Source organism: Anomaloglossus baeobatrachus, chromosome 4, assembly GCF_048569485.1.
Source record: "Anomaloglossus baeobatrachus isolate aAnoBae1 chromosome 4, aAnoBae1.hap1, whole genome shotgun sequence".
Taxonomy (NCBI): Eukaryota; Metazoa; Chordata; class Amphibia; order Anura; family Aromobatidae; genus Anomaloglossus; species Anomaloglossus baeobatrachus.
In genome coordinates, this window is record NC_134356.1 from 524,110,638 (window position 1) to 524,134,740 (window position 24,103).

At 52.0% G+C, this 24,103-nt stretch overlaps 1 protein-coding gene across 1 annotated transcript in view; it reads right to left on the minus strand.

The window, feature by feature from the left end:
* The window catches only part of VPS33B (VPS33B late endosome and lysosome associated), a 164,393-nt gene that overhangs the window by 98,162 nt on the left and 42,128 nt on the right, over positions 1–24,103 (minus strand). The window contains exons 5-7 of the mRNA XM_075345903.1: positions 14,871–14,920; positions 12,242–12,309; positions 12,108–12,153 (exon numbers count right to left, since the gene is read on the minus strand). Coding sequence (XP_075202018.1) covers positions 12,108–12,153; positions 12,242–12,309; positions 14,871–14,920 — 164 coding nt within the window. The remainder of the gene's footprint in view (positions 1–12,107; positions 12,154–12,241; positions 12,310–14,870; positions 14,921–24,103) is intronic.

Genomic DNA, 24,103 nt, shown 5'->3' on the forward strand with positions numbered 1-24,103 from the left:
CGCCTGGGCCAGTCCGGTGCTATCAGTATCACCGGGACTCCCTCTGCCTTGATTTTCCTGATTACCCACGGCAGCAGAGATAGAGGTGGAAATATGTAAGGCAGGTGGAAGTGGTGCCAGGAGCAGACTAGAGCATTCACGCCGATGGACTGCGGATCGCCTGACCTGGCTATGAACGCGGGTACCTTTGCGTTCAACCTTGAGGCCATTAGATCCACGTCTGGTGTACCCCAGAGAGTGCAGATGTGTAGGAACACTTCTGGGTGGAGAGACCACTCTCCGGCGACCAGGCCTTGGCGACTTAGAAGTCTGCTGACCAGTCCTCTACTCCCGGTATGTGTACCGCTGATATCACTGACCCTGTCGATTCGGCCCAGCTGAGAATCCTGTGGGCCTCGAGATAAGCTGCCTTGCTGCAGGTGTCCCCCTGCCGATTGATGTAGGCTACAGCTGTCGCATTGTCCGATTGGACTCGAATCTGATGACCCGCTAGCAGAGGGCAGAACGCCCTGAGCGAGAGGAAAATCGAGCAGATTTCCAGGATGTTTATGGGTAGGGAAGACTCCTGGAGCGTCCAACGTTCTTGAGCAGTGTGGTGCCGGTACACTGCTCCCCAGCCTAGGAGGCTGGCGTCCGTGGTCAGGACCAGCCAGTTCACTGGGAGAAAGGATCTCCCCTTCGATAGGGACGAGGACCGAAGCCACCAGCGGAGTGGTACCTGACTGAAGGCGTCAGGTGAAGATGTCTGTCCGGGGAGAAGGGGCTCTTGTCCCAGGCAGCTAGAAGGGCTAGCTACAGTGGGCGGAGGTGCAGTTGAGCAAAGGGTACTGCTTCCATAGCCGCCACCATCCTGCCGAGCACCTTCATGCTGAATCGAATGGAGCGAGACGGAGGACGTAGAAGGCAGCGTACCGCTCGTTGAAGAGCGATCGCCTTGTCCAGGGGGAGATGGATCAAGCCCCGACGGGTGTCCAGGGACATGCCCAGGAAGGTGATCGATCGTGATGGGATTGGGGATGATTTGTCTAGATTCACTAGCCACCCTAAGCGGGATAGGGTGTCCACAGTGATCTGTACGCTGGTTGAGCAGTCGCGGAAGGAGGGGGCCTTGATGAGGAGGTCGTCCAAGTAAAGGAGAACGACTACTCCCCTGGCGTGAGTAGGACGTGAGAAGGACTTTGGTGAAGACCCTTGGTGCGGTGGCAAGGCCGAAGGGTAGAGCTACAAATTGAAAGTGGGAGTCCTGAACTGCGAAGCGGAGGAACTTTTGGGGATCTGGGGCGATGGGCATGTGCAGGTACGCGTCCTTGATGTCTATGGAGGCGAGGAATTCCCCTTCGACCATGGATGCAATAATGGACCTTAGGGACTCCATTCTGAATCTCCGTACGTGCACGTTTGTTCAGGTGTTTGAGGTCCAGGATGGATCGAACTGACCCATCCTCTTTGGGGACCACAAAGAGGTTGGAATAAAAACCCCTGAACTTCTCGTCGTCTGGGACAGGTATTATCAATCCTGCTGTTTGGAGCGAGTGGATTGCTGAGAAAAAAGCTTTGCGTCGTTTTCGAGTCTTTGGGGGGTTTGAGAGAAAGAACTGACTCGGGGATCGGGTCCTGGTAACCGGAAGACACAAGGTCTCACACCCATTTGTCGTCTGAGGCTGCAGCCCAGATGTGTTGAAAGAGCCGCAGTCCACCTCCTACAATGAGTGTGTCTTCCGGGGCGCCGAGGGAGTCATGAGGGGGGAAAACGTCGTGGACGAGTCTCCCTAGTCCTGGACTGTTTCGGTCTAGGCTGCCATGACGAAGTGGGTTTCGGGGAGAGCTGAGAAGGTCGGTCCCTGCGTAGTCCGCGGCTGGTGGCGGGGACAGCACGGGATGTCGACCAACCAATGAGTTCTGAAGGAGCGGAACTAGGACTGTGGACATCTGGTGAAGGTCGTCCTGGACTTCAGCTGGGGGAGGGAGGTACTCTTTCCTCCCGTGGCGTCAAAAATGAGCTTGTCCAGACGTTCGCCAAACAATCGGTCTGGAAAAAAGGGAAGGCCCGTGAGAGACTTCTTGGAGGCAGACTCCGCTCGCCATTGTCGGAGCCAGAGAGCTCTACGGATGGCTATGGTATTTGAGGCGGCAAAAGCTGCGCAGGTAGCAGCGTCCATGGAGGCCTGCATGAGGTACTCCGCTGCAGCGGCAATTTGAGCTGTTACCTCTGTGAAGGTATGAGTGAACTGGGATTCCTCAAGCGAAGTGTTAAGGGATTCTGCCCAGACCGAGATCGCCTTTTGCGACCTACACAGAGGCAAAGGAGGGCGAGAGGGAGGAACCCGCAGCCTCAAAAGCAGAGCAGGCGAGGTGCTCCACCTTTCTGTCTGTCGGGTCCTTGATGGAGGAACCATCGGGTAAAGACAGGGACGTCTTTGTGGCACGGCGGGAGACTGGGGGGTCGACCAAGGGCGAATCGGCCCAGCCCTTAGGGGCAGGTGAGGCAAAAGGGTACCGGGACTCCATGAGTTTTCGGTTACCGAAGCGCCTGTCAGGCTTCTCCCTTTGCTTTGTGAGGATATCCTGAAACTCTGGGTTATCAGCGAAAACCTTTTTAGGGTTTCCTTGCCCTCTTAAAGGAGACCGCATGGTCAGTGGTAGTGGATGGGGGATTCTCCACATGCAGAGTTTGGTTGACTGCTGCTATAAGGGAGTCTATTGCAGTTTGATCATCTGGGGAGGATGAAACCAAGGAATCCTCCTGGTACAAACAGCATTCTCCCTCCTCCAGCTCTTCAGAAGCCGTGGAGCGTGTGGGAGAGCCTTCATTGTGTGCTCCCGAGGGAGAGCCATGGGGGCCATGAGAGAGTGCTGGAGACACCCGGCCGTGTGCTCTTTTCCTGATCCCTGCAACCGGTGAAGCATGTGCCCGGATTACCTCAGAAGGATCCTCAATAGGGGTATCCTCAGGCTGCGTTCCGTCCAGGGACCCAGAGGGGTGTGGAGGACGACATTGCATAGCCAGCACCAGGCTCTGTGACAGTTTTTCCATGGATTGGGACAGAAACTGTGCCCATTCCGGTGGGCTGGGAGCCCTAGGCTCTGGGCTGACGGTTGCGGCGGTGGTGGCGGGAGGGTCTTGGGGGGCTATAGGGGCACAGGACTCACAGAGAGAGGAGGTTGCTCAGGGTGGCAGGCAGTGCAGGCTGAATAATCTCTTAGTACCCTTAGAATTCTGCATGTTCCTAATAGGACTATGCCAGGAGGGGGAGCAATGCTCAGCAGAGCTACAAGTGAAGCAGGTACCTCACCAGAATCAGCCGATGGCCCTGCGTCCTCAGGAAGGAGTAAGCTCTGTGGAGAACTTCGCACGTTTTCCTGGGGGGGCGGGGCTTAGCGCTAAAAGAGCGCCAAGAAGAAGTCAGTGTGCCCCCTGCTGTCGGTAGCAAAAAACGGCGGGAAAGGAGCTTCTGTGACAGTTTTTCTCCCCCTCCCTCCAGTCAGTTCACAGCTTGTCAACGGTGGATTATCTCTGCCGGCTTTCCTGCAATCAGAGCATGCAGCTAGAGCAAATAAGCAGAGCAAATAAACAGTGTGAGTTCCTGAGCTTTGGGCCCTTCCCCCGCCACAGGTAAATTATCTGTGCAGGATTTTCTGCAAACAGCAAGGGACTTCCCCCTCCTCCAGCCAGCACGCAGTTAGAGAAAAATTAACACTGTGTGTTCAGGATCCCTGGGGCTCTCCTCCTTGCAATCAGCAAGGGACTTTCTCATAATAAATACTGTAAATTCAGTAGTCCTGGGAGCCTTCCCTGCACCGTCTTTTCTCCCTTTGTCTGGGAAACCAGTCAGGGGGGATCTCACCTTAACACTGCCTCAGTCCAGGCAGTGGAAATAGCAGAGTCAGCTTGCTGTGTCCGGCCACACAGGTGGCATGTTCAACTCAGAGCCTGCAAAGAGGGGCTGAAGAATTGTGCCTCTGCCCTGGGCTCTGGAAAATCGGTGTCTGTGGGACCCGTTGTCCAGTAAAAGGCAGCCCGGTTTCCAGCGTCGCAGGAGGGGGTACGTGGAGGCAACACTCCGCGTTCCCGCCCGTTGATGGTATTGGGAGATCGGTCCCAAAAGGAAACCGTCGCCCTCAAAAAATAACAAAACCTTGAAAGATGTGCCTCCTACAGACACTAAGCTAAAAAAGAGAATTTTGTTTACTTACCGTAAATTCTTTTTCTTATGGTTCCGTAATGGGAGACCCAGACCATGGGGTGTATAGCTTCTGCCTCCGGAGGACACACAAAGTACTACACTAAAAAGTGTAGCTCCTCCCTCCGAGCATATACACCCCCTGGATAACCAAATATAGCCAGTTTAGTGCAAAAGCTGAAGGAGAATAGCCACCCACAAGTAGAGATAGAGCAAAAAACCGGAACAACCGGAGCCTCTGTCTACAACAACAGCCGGTGATAACACGCGGAACAAGAAACTGCCAACAGGCAACAGGGAGGGTGCTGGGTCTCCAATTACGGAACTATAAGAAAAAGAATTTACGGTAAGTAAACAAAATTCTCTTTTTCTTCATCGTTCCTATGGGAGACCCAGACCATGGGACGTCTCAAAGCAGTCCATGGGTGGGAAATAAACAGAAAACTGAGAAGTAGGCAAAACCTAACTTCACAAATGGGCGACAGCCGCCTGAAGGATGCGTCTGCCCAAGCTCGCATCTGCCGAAGCATGAGCATGCACTTGGTAGTGCTTCGAAAAGGTGTGCAGACTAGACCAAGTGGCAGCCTGACAGACCTGCTGAGCCGTAGCCTGGTGCCTGAAAGCCCAAGAGGCACCGACAGCTCTGGTCGAGTGTGCCTTGATCCCCGGCGGGGGAGGCACCTGAGTACACTGGTAGGCATCGGATATGGCCGACTTAATCCAACGAGCTAGTGTCGGTTTAGAAGCCGAGAGACCCTTGCGCTGACCTGTGGTCAGCACAAAAAGAGAGGTGCACCGCCTAAGAACAGCGGTGCGTGACACATAGATCCGAAGCGCCCGCACCAGATCTAAAGTATGCAACGCTTTCTCAAAGCGATGAACAGGAGCCGGACAAAAGGAAGGCAATGAAATGTCCTGGTTAAGGTGGAAAGGAGACACCACCTTAGGGAGAAAGTCCGGAGACGGACGGAGAACCACCTTGTCTTGATGAAAAACCAAAAAAGGTGACTCCGAAGAGAGCGCAAATCAGAGACTCTCCTGAGAGAAGTTATGGCCACCAGAAAGACGACTTTCTGTGAAAGTCGAAACAAAGAAACCTCCCTAAGAGGCTCAAAGGGGGGTTTCTGTAAGGTCGTGAGGACCAGATTAAGGTCCCAGGGATCCAAAGGCCGCCGGTAAGGTGGAATGATGTGAGATGCGCCCTGCATGAAGGTGCGCACCTGAGCCAGTCGGGCGACACGCCGCTGGAACAACACTGACAGAGCCGAGACCTGTCCCTTAAGGGAATTGAGGGATAGTCCTAGCTGCAGAACGGACTGTAGAAAGGACAGGATGGTCGGCAAGGAAAAAGGCCAAGGGGCATGGCCGGAAGATCGACACCAGGACAGGAAAATTCTCCAAGTCCTGTGGTAAATTTTGGCCAAGGAAGACTTCCGAGCCTGAGTCATAGTGGAGATGACTTCGGGAGGAATGCCGGAAGCCGTCAGGATCCAGGACTCAAGAGCCACGCCGTCAATCTGAGAGCTGCAGAATTCTGGCGGAAAAACGGACCTTGTGAGAGAAGGTCTGGGCGGTCCAGGAGATGCCACGGCACCTCTACGGACAGACGGAGCAGGTCTGGGTACCAAGCTCGCCTGGGCCAGTCTGGAGCAATGAGTATGACCCGACGGCCCTCCATTCTGATCTTGCGCAGGACTCTGGGCAAGAGAGCTAGAGGGGGAAACACGTAAGACAGACGGAACTGGGAGCAATCCTGAACCAGCGCGTCCGCTGCAAAGGCCTGAGGATCGTGGGAGCGAGCCACGTAAACCGGGACCTTGTTGTTGTGCCGGGATGCCATTAGATCCACTTCCGGAGTGCCCCACTTGCGGCAGATCGACCGGAACACAGCCGGATGCAGAGCCCACTCGCCGCTGTCCACGGTTTGACGGCTGAGATAATCTGCCTCCCAGTTTTCTACGCCTGGGATGTGGACTGTGGATATGGTGGACTTGGAGTCCTCCGTCCACTGAAGGATGCGTTGAACCTCCAACATTGCCAGGCGGCTGCGAGTCCCGCCCTGGTGATTGATGTAGGCAACTGCTGTCGCGTTGTCTGACTGGACTGGAATGTGCTTGCCCGCCAACAGGTGGTGAAAGGCTACAAGAGCTAGGAGCACAGCTCTGATTTCCAGCACATTGATCGAGAGGGCTGATTCGGACGGAGTCCAAGTGCCCTGTGCTCGGTGGTGGAGAAATACTGCTCCCCAGCCGGATAGACTGGCATCCGTGGTGAGGATCACCCAGGACGGGGTCAGGAAGGAGCGTCCCTGAGACAGAGAGAGGGGCCGAAGCCACCACTGAAGAGAGCTCCTGGTCTGTGGCGACAGAGCCACCAACCTGTGCAAGGAAGAAGTCCGCTTGTCCCAACAGCGGAGAATGTCCAGCTGCAGAGGACGCAGATGGAACTGGGCAAAGGGAACCGCTTCCATTGACGCCACCATCTGACCCAGCACCTGCATGAGGTGCCTGATGGAATGACGGCGGGGCCTCAACAGAGAGCGCACCGCCAGATGGAGGGACTGCTGTTAGACTAAGGGCAGCTTGAGGTACGTGAGTTTTTGGGTCGGGGTCAGAGTGGACTTGGACAGATTGACAAGCCACCCGAATTGAACAAGAGTGGCGAGAGTGAGCGAGACACTCCGCTGACAGTCTGCACTGGATGAAGCCTTGACAAGAAGGTCGTCCAGGTAAGAAATCACTGCCAACCCCTGGAGGTGCAGAACCGCAACCACTGCTGCCATGACCTTGGTGAATACTCGAGGGGCCGTGGCTAACCCGAAGGGGAGAGCCACGAATTGGAAATGTTCCTCTCTGATTGCAAAACGTAGCCAGCGCTGGTGTGAAACTGCAATTGGCACATGCAGATAGGCATCTCTGATGTCGATGGATGCCAGGAAATCTCCTTGGGTCATTGAGGCAATGACTGATCGCAGAGACTCCATGCGAAAATGCCGCACCTGAACATGCTTGTTGAGAAGCTTGAGATCCAGGATGGGCCGGAAGGAACCGTCCTTTTTGGGGACTAGGAAGAGATTTGAGTAGAAACCTCTGAACCGTTCCCTGGCGGGAACCGGTACAATTACTCCGTTGGCCTGCAAGGATGCCACGGCCTGAGAGAAGGCGGCGGCCTTGGAGCAGGGGGGAGTTGACAGAAAAAATCTGTTTGGCAGGCTGGAAGAGAACTCTATCCTGTAGCCGTGGGAGATGATATCCCGCACCCACTGATCGGAGACGTGTTGAAACCACACGTCGCCAAAGTGGGAGAGCCTGCCACCGACCAAGGACGTTGCTGGCTCGGCCAGATAGTCAAGAGGAGGCTGCCTTGGTGGCAGCAGCTCCTGCGGACTTTTGTGGACACGGCTTCTTGCGCCAGGTGGGCTTCTGGTCCTTGGCTGAGTTAGTGGACGAGGCCGAGGGCTTAGAGGACGACCAGTTAGAGGAACGAAAGGAACGAAACCTCGACTGGTTCCTGCCCTGGACAGGTTTCCTGGTTTTAGTCTGTGGCAAGGAAGTACTCTTCCCGCCAGTGGCCTCCTTAATAATTTCATCCAGTTGTTCACCGAACAGCCTGGACCCAGCAAATGGGAGCCCAGCAAGGTACTTCTTTGAGGAAGCATCTGCCTTCCACTCTCGAAGCCACAAGATCCTGCGGATAGCGAGGGAATTAGCGGAGGCCACCGCAGTGCGGTGAGAGGCCTCCAGCATGGCAGACATGGCGTAGGCTGAAAAGGCTGAAGCCTGGGAAGTTAAGGCAACCAATTCAGGCATAGAGTCCCTAGTGAGGGAATGCATCTCCTCTAGGGAAGCAGAGATGGGTTTGAGAGCCCACACTGCTGCAAAGGATGGGGAGAACGAGGCCCCTGCCGCCTCATAGACAGATTTGGCCAGGAGGTCAACCTGGCGGTCAGTGGGATCCTTAAGTGAGGTGCCATCAGCCACAGATACAACTGTCCGGGCTGAGAGTCTAGACACCGGAGGGTCTACCTTTGGTGAGTGAGCCCACTCCTTGACCACCTCTGGTGGAAAAGGAAAACGGTCATCAGAACCACGCTTTGGGAAGAGTTTGTCAGGACAGGCTCTGGGCTTGGACACAGTGGCCTGACAACTGGAGTAGTTAAAGAACACACTCCTTGTTCTCTTAGGCGAGGTAAACTGGTGCTTTTCTGCCAGAGAGGGTTGCTCCTCTGATACTGGCGGATTGAGGTCCAGTACAGAATTAATGGACGCAATCAAATCACTAACATCTGCATCACCCTCGGTCAGATCAATGGGGCACATGGAGGTAGCGTCCGAGCCCCCAGTAAAGACATCCTCCTCGTCCTGCGAGTCGGCTCGTGAATCGGAGCCGCGGGACGAGGAAGGAGAGGGGACCCTGCGTCTCCTTTTAGGAGGACGGGGTCTGGGAGCAGATGAAGAATCCTCTGTGAGCTCTGCAGAGCGAGCCGAAGCAGCAGAGGCGCCCTGATAAGGGGGCTGATGCATGCTCAGCAGAGTCCGGGACAACTCTCCCATGGAGTCGGCAAAGGACTGGGAGATAGACTTAGAAAACAATTCTACCCAAGCCGGGGGTTCAGCCACCGGGGCCGGAGCAGCCGGAGGGACCACTGGGGAGACTCCAGGCTGAGGCACCACCATGTTAGAGCAGGCATCACAATGAGGATATGTGCTCAGTTCAGGCAGTACGAGCTTACATTCAGTGCATATTGAGTACAGCCTTGCAGCCTTGCTCCTAGTGTGAGACATGCTGCTGAGGTGGGGGCTCTGCAGTAAAGAACACACTCCTTCAGAATGACCCCCAGAGAGTGTATAAGAAGGTCCACAACCAGAGGTTGTGGCTTACCAGACCGTTTTGTGTGCCCTCCGGATCCCACAGCTCGGACCCCCAGACAGGTTGCAGAGATGCAGCAGCCAGCGCCGATCAGTGTGAGAACGCTGATAAAATGGCGCCGGAGTGAGGAGGGCAAAAAAGGAACAAAACCGCTCACCACTGCAGAGACAAGCCTGAGTATATCCTCCTGTTAGTCCCCTCTGGTCCGGCACGGATTTCGGCAGCAAGCCGGGAAGATAATAGAAGAAAGCAGTGGAAAAAATCCAGCTGGACTCCAAAGGGATAAATAAAAATGCTTCTTTATTTGTATCAACTCGATTAAAAATATATATCCATTTCTCAAGTAAAGACACCGGCTTGTTCACACTGATGCATGGCAGATGTATATTACTACGCGTTTCGGCGGAACGCCTTCCTCAGGTCATGGAGTGAGGAGGGGGGGCGGGGCCTAGTCCAAGAGCGGGAACCGGAGGGCCAAGGAGATATACAGGGGAGGGAAACATCTCCTCAGAGAGAAGTGTCCTCCCCTGTGCTGAACGGCCGGTGGGCGGCGCCGCACTGTCCCTCTGCATGACTGACATGCAGGGGCAGTGAAAACGAAAGTAGGCCGCAGCCGAAGCCGGGGCCTAAATTTTACAATGCGGCCGGCGCGCAGGCACCCTCGGCGCGGTTCTCAGGTGAAAACCAGAGAACCGGCCGGAAATGTCACCAAAGTAAACTGACACACTCTCCCCAACAATAAAGATGCAAGGGACCCCCTGACAATAACGTCTCAAATACTTAGCTTGTGAGACGCAGGGCCAGGTCCCTGAGGGGTGAGTGCTCCGTCCGGCAGGATCCTGAAAGGGCTGCGGATGGAGACCGGTCTCCTGCAAAGCAGTGAGAACCGTGCTGGCTCCCACTTCAAACCAGAGCCCGAGGGATGGTGAAGGAGCGCGGCATGTAAGGCTCCAGCCTTGAAATCAACCTTAACAACACCGCCGACACAGTGGGGTGAGAAGGGACATGCCGGGGGTCCAGCTTGGACCCGCTTTTCTTCAAACTCTTTAAAATCAAAAATCAGATGAGAATGCATGTGTGGATGTGTGCCTCCTGAACACAAAGCATTGAACTGGCTATATTTGGTTATCCAGGGGGTGTATATGCTCGGAGGGAGGAGCTACACTTTTTAGTGTAGTACTTTGTGTGTCCTCCGGAGGCAGAAGCTATACACCCCATGGTCTGGGTCTCCCATAGGAACGATGAAGAAATTGGGGTTGCCTGGCCCGGCCAGGGGGGTGTATACTGCAGAGGAGGAGCTATGCTTTTGCATCTACTTAGTGTCCTCCTATGGATAGGCAGCATAACACCCATGGTCCTGTGTCCCCCAATGAGGCGTCAGAGAAAGTTGGAATCACACGCTTTTTCCCCCATTAAAAATTAAGAAATTTAATTGACCTTATCTTCATCCCCCTGTATGTGTCTATCTTGTGTATTCCCCCATATATGTCTTAATTGAGCAAGAATTCCAATTGACTCTGTATTTGATTTCTTGTTAACTTTAATGTTTGTGAACATATAAAAACATTGGAATAAATACCGTATTTTTTGGATTATAAGACGCACCTTTCTTCCCAAAAAATTTGGGAGGAAAATGAGGGGTGCGCCTTAAAATCCGAATATAGTTTACCGGGGGGGGGCTGGGTGCGTTTGGGCAGCCGGGTGCCTGTGGCTGCGTGTGGGCGGCCGGGTGCCTGTGGCTGTGTGAGGGCATCTGGGTGCTTGTGGCTGCGTGTGGGCGGCCGGGTGCCTGTGACTGCGTGCGGGCGGCCGGATGCCTGTGGCTGCGTGCGGGTGGCCGGGTGCCTGTGGCTGCGTGCGGGTGGCCGGGTGCCTGTGGCTATGTGCGGGCGGCCGGGTGCCTATCAGTGCCAGCTGCCTCTCTGTCCTGGAGGCCGGCTACCTCTCTGTGCGGGTGGGTGGCCTGCTAGCTACCACTATGTGCATGCCAGCGGGTGGCTGTGCGGACTGCGGTGGCTGTGCGGCAGGTGTCCCAGTGTGTCCGCAGTCCCAGTTTCAAATGATGGCGCCGGGAGTCAGCGCGTGCGCGCAGATGGAGCCCTTGGATGAGAGCTCCATCTGCGCATGCGACGCTCCAGGCGCCATCATTTGAACTAGAACCGCGGACAGACTGGGACACTCGTCACACCTGCCTGCTCCACCACTGACCCGCTTCCGCAACTGATACGCCGCCGCTGCTGACGCCATTGACCCGCCGCTGCTGACGCCACTGACCCGCCGCTGCTGACTCCACTGACCCGCCGCTGCTGACACCACTGACTCGCCGCTGCTGCTGCCGCCACGGACCCGCCACCGCTGCCAGCACAACCTCTGACTCCTGTGACCCTGCTTCACCACCACTGCTGCCCCCCTCCGGTAAGACAACACCGGAGTATAAGATGGACCCCATTTTTATTTTTTTTTTACTTTTTTTTTTCTAAATTTGTGGTGCATCTTAAAATCCGGTGCGTCTTATAAAACGAAAAATACGGTAGTTAAAAAATAATAAATTAAAAAAACAACACATTTGGTATTTCCATGTTTGTAAAAGTCTGATTTATCAAAATATAAAATTTATGAAAATGACAGAATTGCGTTTTGTTTGGGCCTCCGTAACAATGCAAAAAAAAATGCAATAAGAGGCTATCCAAAAATTGAAATTTACCCCAAAATGATATAAATAAAAACGTCGGCTCATGGTGCAAAAAACAAGCCATCATACAGCCATATCAACTGAAAACTCTAAAGCCTTTTGACTCTTGGAGAAATGCAACACAAACGAAATTTATGTTTTCACAAATATAAATTAAAATGAAATACAAGCAAACGATGTACGTTTGGTATCACCCTCATCGTACTGACCCAGAGATTCATATTACCAGGTCATTTTTACCTGTAAATAAATAACCGAAAAAAACAATTGCAGAATTGTGGGAAGAAGAGATTAATCTTAATGTAAATGATCCCTATCAGAAATAAAATAAATTCTGTCTATAATTATCTGAAGGTCCAACTTACCTCCATAAACACCTTCCTGCTCCAAAATCATATCACATGTGTAAAACTAAAGGAAACAGTAGAAAAATATTTGGAACTTTAATTCCAATGTTCACATGATATCAATTTAGAAATAAAATATGTACGGTGCTTACCTTCTGAGGACTAAAAATTATCTTGTACTTCCTGCTTACTCCCGCTTTCTTGTCTGCATTGATGAGATCTACAGAGGAAAAATAAGACATTTTATGTGCATTTTATATATCTGTATGTCAACATATATCTCTGGTGAGCCTTCCTACTATCCGTAAAGGGTTTGTCCGGTTTAAAGCGGCAAATCTGCAGTCACTCTATGTATCACTCTATGTGACAGCAGACTTGTGAATCTTCACATTGCATACACTGTGAGGATTCTGCGCTGTCAACACCCGGAACGATAATCATGTGACTGCAAATTTTAGATATGTATACTTCCGGCCATAACCCGACTAACAACATTTCTGGCCTTGAGCAATACACTTACATTGAAAGCACCGGAAACAGTCTAGTCGGATTCTGGCCGGGAGTATGGAGATTGCACACTTGCGGTCATGTGACCACTGTTCCCAACACCAACACCAGAGAATCCTTATAGTGCATAATGTGAAGATTCACAAGTCTGCAGTTCCATAGATTTAGTGAAGATTAACATTTTTAGACCAGAAAACTCCTTTAACTTTGTGGGTGTTAGTAGCCTAGAAATAAGGAGGGTCTTATTTATTAGGTCATTTTAAAAAGCCACATTCATTGAGGATTTAATAAGATATTTGTATATTTCCTTGTGTCACATGAAGTATTTCTAGATGTCACCACATCCCCTACATAACACAGATCCTGGGTCATACTTTGTATGGCCACTTTAACAGAATATGTAATGAGACTTGAGTTAAACTTATTTGTAGAACGTACAGAATATCTAATGAACAACTCTAACAATCCACACCATCTTCCTGGATTAATATACAGTGGGGAAATAAGTATTTAGTCAGCCACCAATTGTGTAAGTTCTCCCACTTTAAAAGAAGAGAGGCCTGTAATTGACATCATAGATAGACCACAACTATGAGAGACAAAATGAGAAACACACAGAAAATCACCTTGTCTGATTTGGCAAGATTTTTTTTTTTAATTATGGTGGAAAATAAGTATTTAGTCATCTAAAAACATGCAAGATTTCTGGTTCTCACAGACCTGTAACATCTTCTTTAAGAGGCTCCTCTGTCCTCCACTCATTACCTGTAGTAATGGCACTTGTTTTAACTTGTTATCAGTATAAAAGACACCTGTCTACAACCTCAAACAGTCACACTCTAAACTCCACTATGGTGAAGACCAAAGAGCTGTCGAAGGACACCAGGAACAAAATTGTAGCCCCGCACCAGGCTGGGAAGACTGAATCTGCAATAGGCAAGTAGCTTGGTGTGATGAAATCAACTGTGGGAGCAATAATAAGAAAACGGAATACATACAAGACCACTGGTAATTTCCCTCGATCTGGGGCTCTACACAAGATCTTACCCCGTGAGGTCAAAAGGATCACAAGAACGGTGAGCAAAAATCCCAGAACCACACGGGGGATGTAGTGAATGACCTACATAGAACTGGGACCAACGTAACAAAGGTTACCATAAGTAACACACTACACCGCCAGGGACTCAGATCCCGCAGGGCCAGACGTGTTCCCCTGTTTAAGCCAGTACATGTCTGGGCCTGTCTAAAGTTTCCTAGAGAGCATTTGGATTACCCAGAAGAGTATTGGGAAAATGTCATATGGTCTGATGAAACTAAAGTAGAACTGTTTGGTAGAAACAAACTTGTTGCGTTTAAAGGAGACAGAATGCTGAGTTGCATCCGAAAAACACCATACCTACTGTGAAGCATGGGGGTGGCAAGATCATGCTTTGGGGCTGTTTCTCTGCAAAGGGACCAGGACGACTGATCCGTGTACATGAAAGAATGAATGGGGCCATGTATTGAGAGATTTTGAGAGCAAACTTCCTTCCATCAGCAAGGGCATTGAAGATGAAACATGGCTGGCTGTTTCAGCATGATAATGATCTCAAGCAGACTGCCAGGGCAATAAAGGAGTGGTTTCGTAAGAAGCATATGAAGGTTATGGAGTGGACTAGCCAGTCTCCAGATCTCAACCCCATTGAAAACCTTTGCAGGGAGTTGAAAGTCAGTGTTGCCCAGCGACAGGCCCAAAACATCACTGCTCTAGAAGAGATCTGCATGGTGGAATGAGCCAACATACCACCAACAGTGTGTGCCAACCTTGTGAAGACTTACAGAAAACGTTTGACCTCTGTTATTGCTAACAAAGGATATATAAGAAAATATTGAGATGAACTTTTGTTATTGACCAAATACTTATTTTCCACAATAATATGCAAAAATAAAATCTTGCCAAATCAGACACGGTGATTTTCTGAATTTATTTTCTCATTTGGTCTCTAATAGTTGTGGTCTATCTATGATGTCAATTAGAGGCCTCTCTCCTCTTTATAAGTGGGAGAACTTACACAACGGATGGCTGACTAAATACTTTTTTCACCACTGTAGCTCTGTATTTCCAAGTCACAAACGAACGAAACCTTGAGCCTTGTACAGCCGGATTTCACAGCAGAACCTTCTTTCACACGATTACTTGGAAGGAAAGTCAAATATTTGATAAGCAGGCAACATAAAATGAGGCAGTGTCTGCAACATTATCATCCATTTGCTGGAAAAAGGAAAATGACTTACTAGTAATGTTCTTCACATGGTTGACACGTGGTCTAATGAGAAAACACAATCTAGAAATAGATAATGCCACAAAGGAGTTATAACAACGTATGAAATGATGATAATCTGCAATAATGAAAGACCGCCATCATCATCCTAAACATAACTAAATGTACATGTCTATTACACCATTTACAAATACTTTTTTTAAGTGTCTGTTATATTGTAATGGAAAAATGTAAAGAAGGGAATTTTGTTTACTTACCGTAAATTCCTTTTCTTCTAGCTCCTATTGGGAGACCCAGACAATTGGTGTATAGCTTCTGCCTCCGGAGGCCACACAAAGTATTACACTTTAAAAAGTGTAACCCCTCCCCTCTGCCTATACACCCTCCCGTGGATCACGGGCTCCTCAGTTTTGGTGCAAAAGCAGGAAGGAGAAAACTTATATATTGGTCTAGGGTAAATTCAATCCGAAGGATGTTCGGAGAACTGAAAACCATGAACCAAAAGAACAATTCAACATGAACAACATGTGTACACAAAAGAACAACCAGCCCGAAGGGCACAGGGGCGGGTGCTGGGTCCCCCAATAGGAGCTAGAAGAAAAGGAATTTACGGTAAGTAAACAAAATTCCCTTCTTCTTTGTCGCTCCATTGGGAGACCCAGACAATTGGGACGTCCAAGAGCAGTCCCTGGGTGGGTAAAAGAATACCTCAATAAAAAGAGCCGAAACGGCCCCCTCTTACAGGTGGGCAACCGCCGCCTGAAGGACTCGCCTACCTAGACTGGCGTCTGCCGAAGCATAGGTATGCACTTGATAGTGTTTCGTGAAAGTGTGCAAACTAGACCACGTAGCTGCCTGACACACCTGCTGAGCCGTAGCCCGGTGCCGCAATGCCCAGGAAGCACCCACGACTCTGGTAGAATGGGCTTTCAGCCCTGAAGGAAGCGGAAGCCCAGAAGAACGGTAGGCTTCGAGAATCGGTTCCTTGATCCACCGAGCCAAGGTTGACTTGGAAGCCTGCGAACCCTTACGCTGGCCAGCGACAAGAACAAAAAGCGCATCTGAACGACGCAGGGGCGCCGTGAGAGACACGTAGAGTCGGAGTGCTCTCGCCAGATCCAAGGAGTGCAAATCCTTTTCACATTGGTGAATTGGATTAGGGCAAAATGAAGGCAAGGAGATATCCTGATTGAGATGAAAAGGAGATACCACCTTAGGGAGAAATTCCGGGACAGGACGCAGAACCACCTTATCCTGGTGAAACACCAGGAAGGGGGCTTTGCATGACAGCGCTGCAAGCTCAGACACTCTCCGGAGTGATGTAACTGCCACTAGAAAGGCCACCTTCTGCGAAAGACGTGATAAAGAGACATCCCGCAGCGGCTCGAAAGGTGGTTTCTGAGGAGCCGTTAGCACCCTGTTAAGATCCCAGGGTTCCAGCGGACGCTTGTAAGGTGGGACTATGTGGCAAACTCCCTGCAGGAACGTGCGGACCTGCGGAAGCCTGGCTAGGCGCTTTTGAAAAAATACGGAGAGCGCCGATACTTGGCCCTTGAGAGAACCGAGTGACAAACCCTTGTCCATTCCGGATTGAAGGAAGGAAAGAAAAGTGGGTAAGGCAAACGGCCATGGAGGAAAACCGCTATCAGAGCACCAGGATAAGAAGATTTGCCAAGACCTGTAATAGATCTTGGCGGACGTTGGTTTCCTGGCCTGTCTCATGGTGGCAATGACATCCTGAGATAACCCTGAAGACGCTAGGAGCCAGGACTCAATGGCCACACAGTCAGGTTGAGGGCCACAGAATTCAGATGGAAAAACGGGCCTTGTGACAGCAAGTCTGGGCGGTCTGGAAGCGCCCACGGTTGACCCACCGTGAGATGCCACAGATCCGGGTACCACGACCGCCTCGGCCAGTCTGAAGCGACGAGAATGGCGCGACGGCAGTCGGACCTGATCTTGCGTAACACTCTGGGCAGCATCGCCAGAGGAGGAAACACATAAGGCAGTCGAAACTGCGACCAATCCTGGACTAACGCGTCCGCTGCCAGAGCTCTGTGATCCTGAGACCGTGCCATGAAGGCCGGGACCTTGTTGTTGTACCGTGACGCCATGAGATCGACGTCCGGCGTTCCCCAGCGGCGACAGATCTCTCGAAACACTTCTGGGTGTAGAGACCATTCCCCCGCATCCATGCCCTGATGACTGAGAAAATCTGCTTCCCAGTTTTCTACGCCCGGGATGTGAACTACGGAGATGGTGGAGGCTGTGGCTTCCACCCACTGCAGAATCCGCCGGACTTCCTGGAAGGCTTGACGACTGCAAGTGCCGCCTTGGTGGTTGATGTATGCGACGCCAGTGGCGTTGTCCGACTGGATACGGATCTGCCTGCCCTCCAGCCACCGATGGAAAGCCAATAGGGCTAGATACACTGCCCTTATCTCCAGAACATTGATCTGAAGGGAAGACTCTATCGGAGTCCAGGTTCCCTGAGCCCTGTGGTGGAGAAAAACCGCCCCCCACCCTGACAGGCTCGCGTCCGTGGTGACCACAGCCCAGGTTGGGGGTAGGAAGGATTTTCCCTGCGATAGAGAATTGGGAAGGAGCCACCACTGAAGAGACGTCTTGGTTGCAAGGGAAAGAGAGACGTTCCTGTCGAGGGAAGCCGACCTCCTGTCCCATTTGCGGAGAATGTCCCATTGGAGTGGCCGCAGATGGAATTGTGCGAACGGCACTGCCTCCATCGCTGCCACCATCTTCCTCAGGAAGTGCATGAGGCGCCTTAAGGGGTGTGACTGACCCCGAAGAAGTGATTGCACCCCTGCCTGCAGAGAAAGCTGTTTGTCCCGCGGTAGCTTGACTACCGCTGGCTGTGTATGAAACTCCATCCCGAGGTAAGTCAGTGATTGGGTCGGCGTCAACTTGGATTTCGGGAAGTTGATGATCCACCCGAACTGCTGGAGAGTCACCAGAGCGACGGTAAGGCTGTGTTGACACGCCACCCGAGAAGGTGCCCTGACTAGGAGATCGTCTAAGTAGGGAATCACCGAGTGGCCCTGAGAGTGTAGGACCGCCACAACGGATGCCATGACTTTGGTGAAAACCCGTGGGGCTGTTGCCAGGCCGAAAGGCAATGCCACGAACTGAAGGTGTTCGTCCCCGATGGCGAAACGCAAGAAGCGTTGATGTTCGGGTGCGATCGGCACGTGGAGATAAGCATCCTTGATGTCGATCGATGCTAGGAAGTCTCCTTGTGACATCGAGGCGATGACCGAGCGGAGAGATTCCATGCAAAACCGTCTGGTTCTCACATGTCTGTTGAGTAGTTTGAGGTCCAGAACGGGACGGAATGATCCGTCCTTTTTTGGCACCACGAACAAGTTGGAGTAAAAGCCGCGACCACGTTCCTGAAGGGGAACGGGGATCACAACTCCTTCTGTCTTCAGAGCGTCCACTGCCTGAAAAAGTGCGTCGGCCTGAGCGGGGGGCGGAGAGGTTCTGAAGAAACGAGCCGGAGGACGAGAGCTGAACTCTATTCTGTAACCGTGAGACAGAATGTCTCTCACCCATCGGTCTTGAACATGTGGCCACCAGGCGTCGCCAAAGCGGGAGAGCCTGCCACCGACCGAGGATGCGGCTCGGGGAGGCCGAGAGTCATGAGGAGGCCGCCTTGGAGGCAGTGCCTCCTGCGGCCTTTTGGGGGTGTGACTTGGACCGCCACGCATAGGAGTTCCTCTGGCCTTTCTCCGGCCTGCTGGACGAAGAGGATTGGGGCTTGGCGGAGGGACGAAAGGACCGAAACCTCGATTGTATTTTCCGTTGCTGCGGTCTCTTAGGTTTGGACTGGGGTAAGGAGGAGTCCTTTCCCTTGGATTCCTTAATAAATCTCATCCAATCGTTCGCCAAACAAGCGGTCGCCAGAAAACGGCAAACCGGTTAAGAACCTCTTGGAGGCCGAGTCTGCCTTCCATTCGCGCAGCCACATGGCCCTGCGGACTGCCACAGAGTTAGCGGATGCCACCGCTGTACGGCTAGCAGAGTCTAGGACTGCGTTCATGGCGTAGGAAGAAAAAGCTGACGCTTGAGAAGTCAAAGACGCAACTTGCGGAGCAGAATTACGTGTGACAGCATTAATCTCAGCCAGACAAGCTGAGATAGCTTGGAGTGCCCACACGGCTGCAAAGGCCGGGGCAAAAGATGCGCCCGTGGCTTCATAGATGGACTTCACCAGGAGCTCTATCTGCCTGTCAGTGGCATCCTTTAGCGATGAGCCATCTGCAACCGATACCACAGATCTAGCCGCCAATCTAGAGACTGGAGGATCCACCTTGGGACATTGAGCCCAACCCTTAACGACTTCAGAGGGGAAGGGATAACGCGTGTCAGTGAGGCGCTTAGTAAAGCGCTTGTCCGGAACCGCTCTGGGCTTCTGGACAGCATCTCTGAAGTTAGAGTGATCAAAAAACGCACTACGTGTACGTTTGGGGAACCGAAACTGGTGATTCTCCTGCTGAGACGCCGAGTCCTCTACAGTAGGAGGCGGGGGAGAGAGATCCAACACCTGGTTGATGGACGAGATAAGATCATTCACTAAGGCGTCCCCTTCAGGTGTATCAAGGTTGAGGGCGACGTCAGGGTCAGAGCCCTGAGCTGCGACGTCCGCCTCGTCCACCAGCGAGTCCTCAAGCTGGGAACCCGAGCAGCGTGAAGAAGTCGGGGAAGATTCCCAGCGAGCCCGCTTAGCCTGTCTAGGACTGTGGTCCGGGCAGGAGTCCTCCACGTGAGACCTAGGGCCCAACCTGGGAGCGCGCTGCGGCGCGGACCGAGAGGGGCCTGGAGGCGACGATCCAACAGGGGCCGGGGCCTGTGTAAGGACCGGTCTGGACTGCAAAGCTTCTAGCAGCTTGGCAGACCATTTGTCCATAGACTGAGCCATGGATTGTGAAAGTGACTCAGAGAGTTTCTCAGCAAAAGAGGCGAACTCTGTCCCTGCCGCCTGGACAGGGGGAGCAGGGGGGTCTACATGAGCCGAGGGGCCCACTGGTGACCGAGGCTCCGGCTGAGCAAGCGAAACAGGGGTCGAGCATTGCTCACAGTGAGGGTAGGTGGAACCCGCAGGTAACATAGCCCCACAAGAGGTACAGGCCGCAAAAAAACCCTGTGCCTTAACAGATTTGCTCCTTGTGGACGACATGCTGTTGTCTCCTAGGAGAATGATCACTGAGGGTATATGGGCAAAAAAGGGTATACAGCCCGACCGAACAGAAATATATATGTAAATACGTATCTATTCCGGCACCATAGGGGGACCAGCTCCGGGTGACCGGTGTGGCTTACCGACCGCTAAAAAGCGGAGTGTGTGTCCTCCAGATTCCCTGCCTTAGGTCCCCCGGAGCTGCAGAGCTCTTCACTGAGAATCCTCCACCGGCAGAATGCCAAAAAATGGCTGCCGGAGCTCTCAGGGGAGGAGTGGAGCCGTGGGAGGCGCCAGGAAAGTGTGGGAATCTGGGGTCCCCACAGTGATCAGTGAGGGGGGAGGAAACATACAGGATGCTCCGGCCCTCACATCCGACGTCAGGTCGGCAGTCCCGCCCTTACCCCTGACAGGCAGGCCCGGGGGCGGGATTTTTGCGACTAGGCCGTGATGAAGCCGGGGACTAAATTTGAGACCGCGCCCGACAAGCAGGCACGGTCGGCGCGGAAGTCCGCCGGCCTTCTCAATTCAGCAGCTGCCGCAGCGTCCGGGAAGAAGGTGCGCTCCCTGCACAGTCCCCAATGGGGACACAGAGTACCTTAGAGTTGCAGGGCCCGGTCCCTGAGGTTGAATAGACTCCGGTCCGGCAGATTCCCACAGGGGCTGTGGAGGGAGCACGGTCCCAGTAAATGGATGACCGCTCAGGATCCCACTTCTCCCAGAGCCGCTAAGGGATGGTGAAGGAGACGGCATGAGGCTCCGGCCTTTGTACCCGCAATGGGTACCTCAACCTTAACAACACCGCCGACGTAGTGGGGTGAGAAGGGAACATGCCGGGGGCCCCGTGGAGGCCCTCTTTTCTTCCAACCGATATAACTAATATGAGAATGCATGAGTGGATGTGTGCCTCCTTCCACACAAAGCATAAAACTGAGGAGCCCGTGATCCACGGGAGGGTGTATAGGCAGAGGGGAGGGGTTACACTTTTTAAAGTGTAATACTTTGTGTGGCCTCCGGAGGCAGAAGATATACACCCAATTGTCTGGGTCTCCCAATGGAGCGACAAAGAAATAATCAGTGAAAATGAGATGTATAACATTGATCATTTTTCGTTTGTCTGATGCAATTACAAAGTCCATTCCGTTTTCAAATTCTTTAAGTGATTTTCCAATCATTAAACTTGGTCTATGTGGGCTTAAAGGGAACCTGTCAGGTCCCTTATGCATTCTGACCTACAAGCAGGGTGATGTGTGGCCTAGTAACCCCTTCCTACCCGTCTCTGTGTTGTGATAGTCTGTAATATGAATGCATAAAAAAAAGAAAAAAAAAAAGTTTTATTACTTACATGTTCCCTATGTAAATGATCAGAGGGGCTAGTCCCCTGGGCGTCGCATCGCCCCGTGGGCGTTTGCATGCTTTCTGTGGTATCATGCCCCTGTGGGTGTGATACCATGGATTTACACAAGCAACGTCCCAGTCAACTCCTTGAGATCCGGCGCGTGTGCGCTTGCCATTGCCGCAGCATTGTTATTTGGGTGCTCGCTTCTCGGCTTCAGATAGGCACTGCATGATCAGAAGACTCCTGCGATTCAGACCATGCGCAAAGCACGTCTGAAACCGGCAAGTAAACAGCCGAGACCATTTTTTTTTCCAATATCTAGGAATCCAGCACCATTATTATACTGTCAGTTGCCTTGCTGCTCTCACTTGAAAATTTTGACCACCAGGACCATCGCTAAAGGGCACTTTACACGCTGCGATATAGCTAGTGATATCGCTAACGAGCGTACCCGCCCCCGTCGGTTGTGCGTCACGGGCAAATTGCTGCCCGTGGCACACAACATTGCTTACACTCGTCACATGGACTTACCTTCCCTGCGACGTCGCTGTGGCCGCGAACCGCCTCCTTTCTAAGGGAGCGGTTCGTGCAGCGTCACACGGCAGCCGTCCAATAGAAGCGGAGGGGCGGAAGTGTGCGGGTGAAATATCCCGCCCACCTCCTTCCTTCCTCATTGCCGGTGGACGCAGGTAAGGAGATGTTCGTCGTTTCTGTGGTGTCACACATAGTGATGTGTGATGCGCATGAACGACGAATAACCAGCGGCATGCACCACCAACGATATTATGAAAAGGAGCGACGTGTCAACGATCAACGATTTTTGACGTTTTTGCGATCGTGTCACATGATGCGATGTCGCTAACAATGCCGGATGTGCGTCACAAACACCGTGACCCTGACGATATATAATTAGCGTGTAAAGCACCCTTAAGTCTGAGAATGGTGATCCCAAAAACTCCTCTGACACTGTAGTTGTAGTGTGCATACTCTATACACATTTTTTGGAGTGGAAAACGTAACGGATCGGCCAGTCCCATAGAAGTGAATGTAACAGTGGCCGGGCAGTCAGAATATCACTCTATTCAAAGAGGTATATATTTAGTGAGAAAACCTTTTGTGGATTAAAAAAAACGGATTTTTGTGTACTCACCGTAAAATCGTTTTCTCTTAGCCATCATTGGGGGACACAGGACCATGGGTGTTATGCTGCCTATCCATAGGAGGACACTAAGTAGATGCAAAAGCATAGCTCCTCCTCTGCAGTATACACCCCCTGGCCGGGCCAGGCAGTCTCAGTTTTAGTACACAATCAGTAGGAGAAAAAAGCAGTAAAAAACTTCTCAACAGAGGAACATGAGAAAAGAAGAGTCAAAACCAAATAAGGTACTGAGAGAACCAAGGCCCCGCAGGGCAACAGGGTGGGTGCTGTGTCCCCCAATGATGGCTAAGAGAAAACGATTTTACGGTGAGTACACAAAAATCCGTTTTTCTCTGACACCTCATTGGGGGACACAGGACCATGGGACGTCCTAAAGCAGTCCATGGGTGGGAAACATAAAAGAAGACAACACAACCCAAGGACTAGGAACCAGTCCCAGACAGCCTGGAGCGCCTACTGAGAGAGGTGCTCTACTGCCGTTTGCAGAATTTCCCTACCCAGATTTGCCTCAGTTGAAACCTGGGTATGGACTCTGTAATGCTTTGAAAAAGTATGTAGGCTAGACCAGGTCGCAGCCTTACACACCTGTTCTACTGAAGCCTGATACCGAATGGCCCACGAAGCGCCAACTGCTCGCGTGGAATGAGCCCGCAGCCCACTAGGAATGGGCTTGAGTTGCAGGCGGTAGACTTCCTGGATCACAGAGCGAATCCAGCGAGCCAGAGTCGCCTTTGAAGCTGCCTGTCCCTTCTTAGGCCCCTCAGGAATGACGAACAAAGAGTCCGTTTTCCTAAAGGGGGCTGTCCTGGATATGTAATATCTGAGAGCTCTGACGAGGTCTAACGAATGCAGAGACCTTTCCACCCTATGAACTGGGTGTGGACAAAATGAAGGCAGAACAATGTCCTCGTTCAAATGAAATGGGGTAAGAACCTTTGGAAGGAAATCCGGAAGGGGGCGCAGAACCACCTTGTCCTGGTGAAAGATCAGGAAAGGCTTGTGGCAAGAGAGTGCTGCTAGCTCCGAAACCCGTCTGATGGACGTAATTGCCACCAGGAATGTTACCTTCCAGGACAGAAGAGCAAGGGAGGATTCCTTGAGGGGTTCAAAGGGAGACCTCTGGAGACCGTCCAAAACGAGGTTGAGGTCTCATGGGTCCAGCGGCCGTTTGTACGAGGGAACTAAATGGGAAACGCCCTGGAGGAAGGTCTTGACTTGCGGTTTTTGAGCCAGGCGGCATTGGTAGAAGATTGAAAGCTGCTGAGACCTGCCCTTTAAAGGGAACTGAGAGCCAACCCCGCTTGCAAGCCAGACTGTAGAAAGTCGAGAATTCTGGGGATGGCCAGAGGCATAGGCTGGACGATAGTTTCTCTGCACCATGAATGGAAGATTTTCCACGTACGGTGGTAAATGCGGGATGAAGCAGGCTTTCGGGCGCTGATCATGGTGGAAATAACCGCGGGGGGAGAATCCAACTCTTGTTAATACCCAGGTCTCAATGGCCATGCCATCAGCTTCAGGGCTCTGGAGTTCTGATGGAAAATGGGCCCTTGG